The sequence below is a fragment of the Narcine bancroftii genome, chromosome 7, assembly GCF_036971445.1.
Source record: "Narcine bancroftii isolate sNarBan1 chromosome 7, sNarBan1.hap1, whole genome shotgun sequence".
In the NCBI taxonomy this organism is placed as follows: domain Eukaryota; kingdom Metazoa; phylum Chordata; class Chondrichthyes; order Torpediniformes; family Narcinidae; genus Narcine; species Narcine bancroftii.
In genome coordinates this window covers 154,863,033-154,875,841 of record NC_091475.1, presented here as the reverse complement: position 1 = coordinate 154,875,841, position 12,809 = coordinate 154,863,033, and the positions used below count along the sequence as shown (strand labels likewise).

Sequence of the window (12,809 nt, the reverse complement as noted above, 5' to 3'; positions counted from 1 at the left end):
GCTTTAATGTTCCTGGGCTTTGGCTTGAAGTGAAGGTTGAACTTGCAGTGAACCAGCCGGTGGTCAGTGTGGCATTCCGCGCTGGGCATGACCCTGGTGTGGAGCACATCTCGTTTGTCTCTTTCTCGCACCAGGACGTAGTCCAGGAGGTGCCAGTGTTTGGATCGGGGATGCATCCAGGTGGTCTTAAGGCTGTCCCTCTGCTGAAAAAGGGTGTTTGTAATGACAAGCCGCTGTTCTGCGCAGAGCTCCAACAGGAGACGCCCATTGTCGTTGCACTTGCCGACACCATGCTTGCCCAGGATACTATTGGGTACAATGTAAAGCGAGGCAGTAAAGTATGCAACTGTGTAACATTCCTCAACGAGCTTTGTGTGTACCACACTCAGTTCAAACAGGAAGCCAGACAGAATGTGACATTTGAATCCATTACTTTATGAACTCCTGCAACCACCTCACTGCTGCTGAAGTCAGATCAGCCTCATGGAGAGTCATTGGGCCAGGTGGATTCCCTTACCATGTCCTGAGATCCTGCACAGTTCAGCTGATGCATGTATTCAGAGTCTCTTCTTGCAACAGGCTGTAGTCCTGAATGTGCTTCAAGAAGACTGCTATCATTCAAGTACCAAAGAAAAGACAATAATGGGCCTTAATGATGCTCAATGACTATCAGTTGAGTGAAGATGGGGAAACAAGCACTCCTCGAGAATCCTATTTAACACTAGCCCCCTTTAGGGATATGTACTCAGTCCTCTTCTATGCTCCCTCAACAATCATAACTGCCTTGTCAAATGCTCTCCAACTCTTTAAGTCCACTGACAACACCACAGTGATGAGATGGAATATCAGAAGGACACTCAGATATTCATGGCATGGTGCCAAGATAACTGCTCTCTCACTGTTAGGCAAAGGTGCTGATTATCAGCTCCAGGAGAGGGAGGGAGCCCATGACACTGTACATAAATAGCAGATCTATCTAAATATTTTAGCATGCATCTATTCCTTCATCACAAAAAAGTTATTTTACCACATTTTTATTGGTTTCATCAAGTAAATGTTACACAGCATATACATTCAAGTTCAATGGTCAAGAAAGTGCACTGATGCTTCTACTTCCTTTGAAGGCTGAGGAAATTCAACATATTACTATCTACATCCCTTAAGATCCCTTAACATCCCTTGAGAGCATCCTATGTGGATGCATCACAGTGTATTTTGTAAACTGCTCCAAGATCAGAAGAAGCTGAAGAAGGTAGTGAATGCAGCTCAAAATATTAAACAAAAGTCCCTCCTCTTCATCAACTTCATTTACACTTTCCACTACCTCAGAAAGACAGCAACATGTGGATCCACCTGGGCCAAACTCTCTACTCCATCCATCAGAGCGAAGGCTGAAGAGTGTGAAACCATGTGATATCAGGTTCAAAGACCATTTCTTCCTCACAGCTATCAGGCTCCTGAATGAACTTCATAATGATGATCTCATGCTGCCCTTGTTGCATATTAACTGATGCAGCGACACTAACTCTAACACAACACCGTTATGTGCCCTTACTCATCTATTTTGTATTGCTATATTAATGTTAGAAGTGGACTGCTCATGAAAATAAAATCTTCCCACTATACCAGGTTTTGATGACAATAAACTTGAACTTGTTTCTGATCTGTTCAGTTTCATTCCCTGTTGCTAAGAGTCTAAAGTGAAAAATTGGCAATGTGACTGGAGCAAAAAAGTTTGTGCATTTCTTCAGATTTTACTTTTCTACAAGCATGATCTGGAAAATTTGTTAAAGTCAGTTTTCCACATTATTTTTATTATTGCTTGTGGGATTAGGTAACTAGAGACCACGATCAAACTTGCAACTCCAGCCTGATCTATTAAATTTATTTAGTTAGTTCCTTTGTTCCCAACCTCACTGTGCATGTGAAATTCATTTGTAATGTTAAATATTTAGTGCTCTAATTTATTTGACTCTGATAATCAGGAAATGGATATGTAACTAATGACTCTTCAAAGAATACATAAATACTTTTAAAAAATACGATGCGGCTTTCTGCCTCTGCCACCCTTTCTAGTCGCAAATTCCAGATCCTGCCACACTTAGGTGGATTTTTTTCCCTCACCTCCCATCTTATCCTTTATCCAAATATTTTTAAATCTATGGTGTTAGCTTGGCTAAGGGAAATATGTTCTTCCTATTTGTTTTACTTTGTCTAGGCCCCTCAAATAATTTCATGCATATAATTTAAGTCTCCCCTCAGCCTTCTCTGTTCCAAAAAAAACAACTAGCTTGTCCAGTCTTAACTCATAGCTAAAATTTTCCATTCCTGCAGCATCCTCGTAAATCTTAATAATTGATGAATTAGTTTCATGGAATTTAATTTGCCTACATTTATCTTTATTTGTACAAGAAACGGCAACTTTTCTATTGTTGGATTTTGAACTGAAAGTTAAACATGCATAGTTCAGATTTCAGTTCTATCGCTAAATAAGTATAAAATATATTTTTCTGTCATCTTTGTTTGATGCTTTACTGCTGTTGATTTGAGTCAGGCTTTGAAATTCCACCTGAAAAATATTCACATTTTTTTGAGTATTCTGAGTCTCTGCCATGCACTATTTATGATTACTACAGAAAGTTCACATGCTGTTAAAAGGTACCTGGCCTGCATGTTTTTTTGTTTGTGGTAAATATAAAATATTTTAATTGTTTTACTTACCTTGTCTTAAAGTTTGCAGATATGTGGGTCTTTAACCAGTGAGAAGCCAATCCAGCTGTTTACAACAGTCCTGGTTTTCTGACCCTTGCCTGCATGCTGATGGCACATTAATCATTGTTGTAATTCTTTCAAATAGCTGTGTCTTCATTTTTATCAGGATAAATTAGAGTGAGATTAAAACCTTACTTTGTTGTTTGAGATAGAAGTTCTGTTTTATGTACAATAAACAATACAAATTATTTCAAGATATTCCTGAGAATCCTTAGGAAAATCAATCCACAGGAGAAATTATTGGTGTCCTTCTATCGCTGCTGTTTTAAAGCATGCTGGCTTAATGCATCCCCGTGTCGTTTGCCAGCTGTACAGCAGCAGATAAGAAGGATCTTCAGAGGGTTATCAATACAGCCCAGAGATTATTGGGGGCTTTGTGTCCTCTTAGGAGGATTTATTTAGATCCCGTTGTATCGGGGAAATCACCCAATGTCCTTAAGGACTCTACTCAGCCGGGCCATCATTTGTTTGACCTATTGCCCTTGGGTAGACGATATAGGTCCATTAAATGTCCGACGAACGGACTTAAGAACATTTTCCATCCCAGACTCAACTGAGAATTAAACTCTGCCAATTCGTGTATTTTTGTATTGTTTTAGTGCTACTTGTTTTTCTTGTTTTTATATACTCATGTATGTTGTATTTGTGAGTACTGCGGGTTGTGTTTTTAATTTTGTTGTGTTTTCTCTTGCAAAGACAAAAAAAGTACATTACCTTTTCTCAGTTTAAATTGAAGGTTAAGTTTGTTTGTCATTCTGAGTATTTAAATAGCTGTACACAGCATTAATCTGTGGCTCACAATTGATCAAAACTCAACTGGACCAGACCCAATCACTGGCACTGTAATGGGGTTATGCTAACCGCTATGCCAACCATGTCATCCTTTCCAAACATTCCCTGCATATTTATGTATTTATCTAATAACATCTTGATGCTACCATCTTATCTGTTTCCTTCACTACTAATGGTAGCCTGTTTCAGACACGTACCTCACTTTGTTTAAAAAAAAACTTGCTCCACAAATCTCTTTTAAATATTTCCCCTCTCTCCTTTAATGAATATTTGACAATTTTATCCTGGGAGAAAGATTCTGACTATCTACCATATCCATGCCTTTCATAATTTTATAATCCTCTATAAGGTCTCCTCTTAGCATCCGATGTTCTAGAGAAGATGATATCCCAACTTTGTCCAATCTCCTTATAGCTTATCCCCTCAAATCCAGGCAGCATCCTGGTAAATCCCTTTCCAAAGTCTGCACATTCTTCCTTAAATGGGGCAATCAGAAGTGCATGATATTTTGTGCAACATAACGAAAGTTTTATGTAGCTGCAATATGATTTATTTACTCTTGTAATGATGAAGATAAGATTGCCATATACTGCCTTTATTGCCTTATGACCACTTTTAAGAGTTATTGCTTGGATTCACAGATTCTAATTGGAAGGGTACCTGCTCTTGTTCTCTTGCTAGTAGATTTTGGAGACGCTGTTGCTGTAATGTGAATAACTGCGGTGCATTTCATTGATGATTATCATTGCGGCCACTGGGATGGAAGAAATGAATGAATGGCAAGGGCAGTTAACAACATGCCTGTCAAGTGAGTTGTTTGTCCTGGAGAGTGATAAGCTTCAGAAAAGTGGTTGGCACTGTGCACATCAATCGTGCCCTTCATTTATGCCTTTTGAATGATGGAAAGGTCTTGAGTTGTCAGGTGGTGAATTTCTTGTTGCTGTTTACTTGGTCCCTGACCTGATCCTGTAGCTATGGTAGTTGTATGATGGTACGAGGGAAATCAAATACAGACCAGGTGACTGCTTTGGACATCTATACAGTTTGCAATTCAGTCTTGGTTCTGCTCTTGACCTCCAATCTTCCTTCTACAGTACCCTATTAAATCCTGAAAATACCCCCATGCCTTTTGAATGGGAATGTTCCAGCCATTGGGAAATTATTTAATTTAACAATTTCAGATGAATCTCATGCTTGCCCACATACTTGACTCGCATCCTACTTACTATCTAAAGTGCACTATTTGACCTGCTGAGTTTCTCCAGCATTGTGTTTTTACCTCATCTGTGTTGTTTCCTGTGGCACAACTGCTTCTTTTCTACTGCATCCAGTTCCCTTAAAAGTAAAAAAATACGATTGAGTTTGCTTTTTTCATCTGTCAGCAAATGTGTTTTTGATCAAAATAATGTACTGTGTAAAAATTCTCAACTTTTCTCTGTTTTATTTTTAGTAGCTTTGTCCTCTGGTTACTGATCTTTCCCGTTTCTAAATGCGCAAGTAATTAAAAAAAATTATTGGGTATTTCATAATTTGAAAGTGTCACTTAAATTTCTTATTCTCAAAGTGAACTGTTCTAAATTTTCTATTCTCTTCTACTCAAAGGAGGAATTAGGAAGGAAGGTTGTCTGGTATAGTTTAAAATCTCGTAGTAATGATACTTTTATCTGAGGTGTAGCACCGCAGGCAGAATATTTTTTGGCAGATTCACTGTATCTGAGTACATTACATTTAATAATGCTCAGTTGCTGCATCATATCTTCTCGAGGTTTTTTCCCCATCCTAAACTTTCTATTGAACACCAAAAATTAATGGACTTGATAAATAAGTGGTCAATTGAATATTTGAATATATTAACTTTTTTGTTAAGATTTTCTTTAATATATTGTTAATATATTAAGATTTTCAACAGTTAATTTCTGAAATTACATGGGTTTCTATTTTGAAGTGAGTGTATTCATCCTCTGTGTTAGACCCTCATTATTAGTTTAAGGTAGTACACTCGGCCCACTATTCCAAAGTCCAATGAGCTTAATTCTATTCTAATGTTTCTTCCAAATGTGATAAATGTATAACTGAAGAAGGTAAACTGTATCGTATATTCTGGTTATGTCCCACTCTTTCCAATTTTTGGGAAGTTGTATTTTATACCTTGCCTTTAGATTACTTTGACTCCAAATCCTTTTCTTGTTCTTTTTGGAATAAGTGGGCCAATGGGTCTGATATTGAATACTTCACAATCCCATGCAGTTACTTTTGCCTCCTTGATTGCTAAAAGGGCCATATTAATGAGATGGAAAGATGTTGTCCATCCCACTCATACTCAGTGGTTGTCTGATATGATGGTATGTCTGACTTCAGGGGAAAAAAATAGATGCTCCACTACTGAAATGAATCTTAAATTTGTTTCCCTATGGGGTTCATTTCTTAATTATTTTCAAAATTTGTAAGGTTAGCTTAGTTTTGATTTTTTTTACCCCATTGAGTACCTCCCCTCTTTTTATTATGTAGTGGACTGTTTATGTTTAGCCAGTAGCCTCCAAAAGGAGGGGGTTGACAATTAGTATTGTGTTTCTTTTTCTTTTCTATGTAACATAGGTTTTAACACTATTTTTATTATTGTATGTGATTTGTTAATACTTTATTATCATATATCTATGTAACATTTACTTGATTAAACCAATAAAAATATGGTAAAATAACTTTTTTGTGATAAAGGAATGGTTGCATGCTAAAATATTTAGATAGATCTGCTATTTATTTTAATTACAATTTCATTAAAAAGCATTTCAGATATTCATTCAACAACTGTGAACCATTCTTTCAAGGCAAGAAAAAGAATGGGTGATCACCCAGGCTTTCAAAGTAATTTTCCTTATATCTGTTTCATGCAGGTCCTGTTGTTTTGCTTCACAGCTGCCCTGTATATGTTCTTCTTCAGGTAAGTGTATTGCCTCTTTACTTAGCAGTGCTTTGTAATTACTACCTTTGCAACCTTATGGCTGGTTGATCTCATGCTTAACACTTATTTGGAGGTTTGCTGATGTTTTATTGTAGTCCATGAAAAGTACAAGCAAAGCTTTGAAGCCTTGTCACTTCTTTGAGCTGCTTGGGTCAGAATGGCACATTTCCATACATTTGTAAAAGACTAGGGCTGAACCAACCAGAGAGAATGGCACCTTAAGTCAGCCCATTTTTCTTCTGAAGATAACTATTTGGAGTAATCTAGTGGATGTATAAGACAAGACAGAGAATCATAAGTTATGGTTCAGGGGTAAACCACAAAGGACGTTGACTGGATAATACTTGAACTGAAAGGATTGACAGTTTTAGATGATTATTCATCACTGATTTATTCATCACTTTTCTACAGTTATTTTTTGTTTCAATTAGTGTGATTAATATTATTTATATACCTGATAAAATGCTACTTAACTTTATGATGGCAAAATAAATTGGAGTCCACAAAAAGTAAATTTGCGTACTTTGGGGAAGCATTCAATGAGTTACTAAAACCTTTGGTGTGAAGATGGGGTTGGAAGGGGGAGAGGAAAACTGGTTTCTGCTCTGAAATTAACCCAGGATTGATTTAGGCATACATTTAAAAGTGTTGTGATAAGAAGGCAGAGTTCAGGTTGCCATAATTAAAATATGATTTAATCATATTTTCTATTTTCCAAATGACAGGAAGTTGTATTGCAATTTATCTCAGTTACATATTTGATCCTCTGGTGAATACCTATAATTAAAATGCAAAATATAGAACATAGAAATCTACATCACAGTACAGGCCATTTGGTCCACAGTGTTGTACCGATCTAATAACCTACTTTAACAACTGGCCAGAATTTCCTTAATGCATCACCTTCCATTTTTCTCTGCTCCATGTCTCTTAAAAGATCCTATTATTCCTGCCTCCACCAACATTGCTGCACATTCCTTACAGCCACACACACTCTGTGTGAAAAACTTGTTTCTTATATCCCCCATGTACTTACTCCCAAGCAGCTTAAAACTATACCTCCTTGTGTTAGCCATTTCAGCCCTGAGAAAAAAATCTCTGCCCATCCACTCGATCAATGGCTTTCATCATCTTGTATATCTCTGTCAGCCACTCATCATCCTCTGACAATCCAAGGAGAAAAGACCAATTCATCCTCAAGAGGCATGCTATCTAATGCATGCAGTGTCCTTGTAAATTTCTTTGCACCCTCTCTATAGCACCCACATCCTTACTGTAGCGAGGTGACCAGAACTGAAGACAACATTCCAAGCAACTAAGGTCTTGTAAAGCAATGTTACCCAAATGCTCTTGAACTCAATCCCATGATTAATGAAGACCAACACACCATATGCCTTCTTAACAACACTATCAACATGTGCAGCAGTTTTGAGTGTCCTAAGATTTCGCAGTTTGCCTGCACTGCTCATGCTCCTCCCATTAATGTTGTTTTTTGCCTTCAAATTTGACCTACTGAACTGAATTACTTTGCACTTTTCTGGGTTAAATTCCATATTGCCACGTCTCAGCCCTGCTCTGTATCCTATCAATGCCTCTCTGTAACCCCTGGCAATCCTTGAGACTATCTATAATGTCACCAATCTTCATGTTATCCAAAAACCTATTTATCCACCCCTCCACTTCCTCATCCTGGCAGTTTTTAAAAGTCGCAAAGTGTATACGTCCCAGAAAAGATCCCTGTGGAACACCACATGGGTCATCGACCTCCATGCAGAATACAAACCATCTACAACCATCTACATTCACTGCTCTACCTTCATCAATGTGTTTGGTTGCATCCTTAAAAAATTCAGTTGTGCTCTTGAGACATGAACGTCTCCTGAAGAAGTAATGCTGACTATCCCTGATCACATTATACCTCTCTCAATGCTTGCAAATCCTGTCTGTCAGAATCTTCTCCAACAGCTTGTCCAGCACTGAAATAACCCTCATTGGTCCATAACATCCTTAGTTATCTCTGCTCTCTTTTATGACAGAGGAGCAAATTTGCAACCTTCCAATCCTCCAATACTTATCCTGTCCAAAGTGATGATGAGAAGATCATCACCAGTGCCTCAGTAATATCCTCCATCATTTCCCTTGGTAAATCTCATCTGGTCCTGGTGACTTATCTAACTTTATGCTTTTCAAAAGTTCCAACATATCCTCTTTCTTAATGTCAATATGCTCAAACGTTTTAGTCCACAGTTGCCAAATTTATTTTCTCTGGTAAATACTGAAGTAAAGTATTCATTGAGGACTTCTGCTACCTCCTCCAACTTCACGCATGTTTCCACTGTTGCCCCAATGCATCTTATCCTTGCATGTTTCTCTTGTTATTCACATACTTATAGTATATATGCCTTGGGGTTTTTCTTAATCCTGCTTCTGCAGGTATATCAGAGCAAAAGGAAAGTAAAGGACAAAATTGGTCCTCTCGAAGATCAGAGTGGATGGTATGCATGGAGCCAAAGGAGGTGAGGCAGATGGGGGTCTGACAGATGTATTTAAAATGTCCTTAGCCGCTGGTAAGGTGCCAAATGATTGGAAGGTGATTTATGTTATGATGTTGTTTAAAGAATGGCTCTAAAAATAATATGGTAAATTATCGGATGCTGATCCTGACATCAGTCTGGGTAAATTATGATAAGGTCTTCTTAGGGATTAGATTGGCTATACAGGCACTCCTGGGTTACAAGCGAGATCCGCTCCTAAGTCTGCCTTTAAGTTGAATTACAGTTCTTATTTAGCGTCAATTAGTCAAATGTTTGTCTTAGTATATAGGATATATTTTTACCTTTCAATGAATATAAAACTACTGGAGTCCATTTCTTGAAGTAGGCACACTCAACACAATGTTAACGGCAGTGTGATCTGACTTAAAATGGTGGACGTCATTCTCCTTACTCAAGTCGATACACTGGAAGCTGCGCATAGTCTGTTCGTAAGTACGAGTTGCCCGTAAATTGGACACCCATAACCAGGGGACTGCCTGTATTAGTATTTGGGTAAACAGGAACTGATTAGGGATAGTCAACATGAGTTTTTGTAGATTACCATGGTATTTTCAGGAGATTACCAGAAAGGTTGATGAAAAAAGACCATGGATGTTGTCTACTTGGACATTAGTAAGGCCTTTGTCAAGGTCCCACATGGAAGGTTAGGATGGGTCAGGAAGGTTGCTCATTGTTCATGGCGAGGTAGTGTATTGGGTTAGTTGTTGGCTTTATCGGAGAAACCAGAAAGTGGTAGTGGAGGATTGCCACTCTGGAGGATTGTGACTAGTGGTGCCTCAGGGAGTAGTGTTGGGTCCATTGTTGTTTGTCCTGTATATCAATGATCTGGTTGATAAATGTGGTAAATTGGATCGACAAGTTTGCAGGTGACACAAAGATTGGAGGTATAATCGGCAGTGAGGGGTGCTTTCAAAGCTTGCAGAGGGATCTGGACCAGCTGGTATACTGGGCTGCAAAATAACAGATGGAATTTAATGTAGACAAGTGTGAGGTGACAGACCAAGGAAGGACATGCAAGTGGTATAGAACTGAGGAGTGTTGTATAACAGAAAGATCTGGGAATACATAATTCCCGTAAAGAAGCATCACAGGTACATAGGGTCTTAAAGAGAGCTTTGGCACATTAGCCTTCTGTTCTGTTGGGAATAAATCAGGTTTGGTGGGTTCACAGAGAAATGAGTCTGGACACAAGTGTCGCAATCAAAAGTAACTTTATTATACACCTGGGAAACAAACAGGGTAAGACGTCAGATGATATTTAATCAGTCTTACTATTTAATAGCTATATGGACATTCATATTGGACCTAGGTTGGACTCCAATACCAGTGCGTGCCTAGCTTCTACACAGTACAAGACAAAAACTGTATGTGTGTTAGCAGGCATATTGGGTCCTCGAAACTAATGGTTGCTTACCCTACCACACTCTCCCCACGTGTATACACACACACACACAGACAGGGATTTCCAAACATACTCCCGAGCCCCTGTATCGACAGGGGTATGGCTTTTTTTAAAAATAAAACTTTATTTAAAGATTATAATCAACTTACAATGAAATATAGCAAAGAAAAGTAAAAAAAAAAACAAATTTTTATATATATAAAAACAACCACCTACCTTCCCACCCCTTCAGCCAGCTCCCTTAAGGGGAGCCCAATATAGAAATAATACAGTAAATATAGAAAATATTTCTAAATTCATATACTCCAAATAAGAAGACCACATTTGAACAAAAAACAGATAATTATCATGCAAGTTACATGTAATTTTTTCCATAATAATACAATTTCTTAATTCATTATGCCAACGTGTAATATTGACCTCCACATTATCTTTTCAGGTACTAGCTACACACTTTTGTGCTACAGACAGCACTAGACGTACAAAAGCAATTTGAAATTTGTCCAACCCTAATCCTTTCAAAGAAACCATATATCCCCAAAAAAAATCGATGGGTCTAATGGTAATTTAATTTTAAATAATTTTTCCAAAATCAACCTAATTCCTTCCCAAAATGATTGTACTTTAACTCAAGTCCAAACTGCATGTAAAAAGGTTCCAGGATATAATCCACATCTAAAACAAAAATCCAAATTACTAAACCCATACTTTTTCAATTTCTCCGGAGTCAAATATAACTGATATAAAAAATTATAATTAACCATTCCATATCGTACATTAGTCACTTTAGTTATACTATCATGACACATAGCCTCCCAATTATCTTCTGGAAAAATATAAGTTAAATCACTTTCCCATTTAAGCCTAGATTTCTCCTTCTTGTAATAATTGATACATGTCCGAAATATAACCTTTCTTGGGTACAGAAGAAATCAAAGACTCAAATTTCATCAACATAGGTAAATTAATCTCTGTACCATAATTATCTTTTATTAAAGCTCTAACTTGATAATACACAAATAAAGAATTTACTGAGATATCAAATTTCTCTCGCAATTGATTAAAAGAAAGGAATTGGCCTTCTTCAAAACAATCCTGAATTATCCTTATACCCTTCAGATTCCATCTCTTCAAATGATTATTAAACATTGAAAAAGGAATAAGCCGATTATAAGATTGAAGAGAGCAGGGGAAACTTTCAAGGATGTTACCAGGACTTGAAGAACTGAGTTAAAAGGAAAAGCTAAATAGATTAGGATTTTATTCCCTGGAGACCAGAATAATGAGGGAAGATATTTCTTACTCCAAGTAGAAGACCCTAAACAGGACCTTCACAAATCAAGTCAAAGGAGTCAGACTAGAAATAATGATTGATGAGCAGTGCTGGTCAGAACTGTGTCAGAGTGGCATGACTGCAATTATTAATGCACGGTACAGGCTGGTGCAGTATAACTTTCTCTACCAGCTACATCTGACACCACAAAAACTCAATAAGGCTAAACCAGAAATTTCAGATCAATGCTTCAGACGTGGTATACAAAATTATAATAGGTATATATAGAGTATTGCAAGCAGGTTTTTTTCCACTGAGGTGAAGTGAAATTGAAGACTAGAGGATATGGGTTAAGGGTGAAAGGGAAAAATTTAAGGGGAACATTTGGGGGGCGGGGACTTCTTCATGCAGAGAGTGGTGGGAGTGTGGAATGAGTTTAGGCTCAATTTTGACATTTAAGAAAAATGTGGACAGGTACATGGACAAGAGGGGTATGGAGGGATATGTCTGGGTGCAGGTCAGTGAAACTTAGCAGAAAATAGTTTGGCACGGACTAACTAGAAGAGTGAAAAGGCCTGTTTCTATGCTGTAGAATTTTATGGTTCTATAGTCCAGTAATGAACTTGGAGATATTTTTATGCAATGCACATAATCAATTCTGTTGCATCTCCTTCATTTCCCACTCATCTGCCCTGGCCCCCCTCTGCCCCCAGATGCAACAAACATAGGATTCCCTTTGTCCTTACTGGCCACCCTACCAGCCTCTGCATTCAACACATTATCCTCCAGAATTTCTGCTTCTTACTACATGATCCCATCCTAGACACACCTCTCTCCTGCCCTCTTTACCTTTTCTGTAGGGACCACTCCCTCCTTGACCCCTCATGCACTCATCCCTCCTCACCAATCGCAACCCGCCCCCCCACCCCACCCCTTCCCCTGTGGCCGCAGGAAGAGCCACACTTTGTGTCCACACCTCCTCCCTCACCACAATTCATGGCCTCAATCATGCCTTTCAACTGAAGCAAAACTTCTCTTGTGTATCTGCTGGAGTGA

The 12,809-nt window shown here is 38.1% G+C and overlaps 1 protein-coding gene across 9 annotated transcripts in view; it reads left to right on the top strand.

Annotated features, from left to right (window-relative positions):
* Window positions 1–12,809, top strand: part of tmem135 (transmembrane protein 135) — a 382,777-nt gene that overhangs the window by 248,997 nt on the left and 120,971 nt on the right. For all 9 annotated transcript variants that reach the window (XM_069890895.1, XM_069890892.1, XM_069890893.1 and 6 more), the window contains one exon: window positions 6,456–6,502. In XM_069890895.1, coding sequence (XP_069746996.1) covers window positions 6,456–6,502 — 47 coding nt within the window. The remainder of the gene's footprint in view (window positions 1–6,455; window positions 6,503–12,809) is intronic.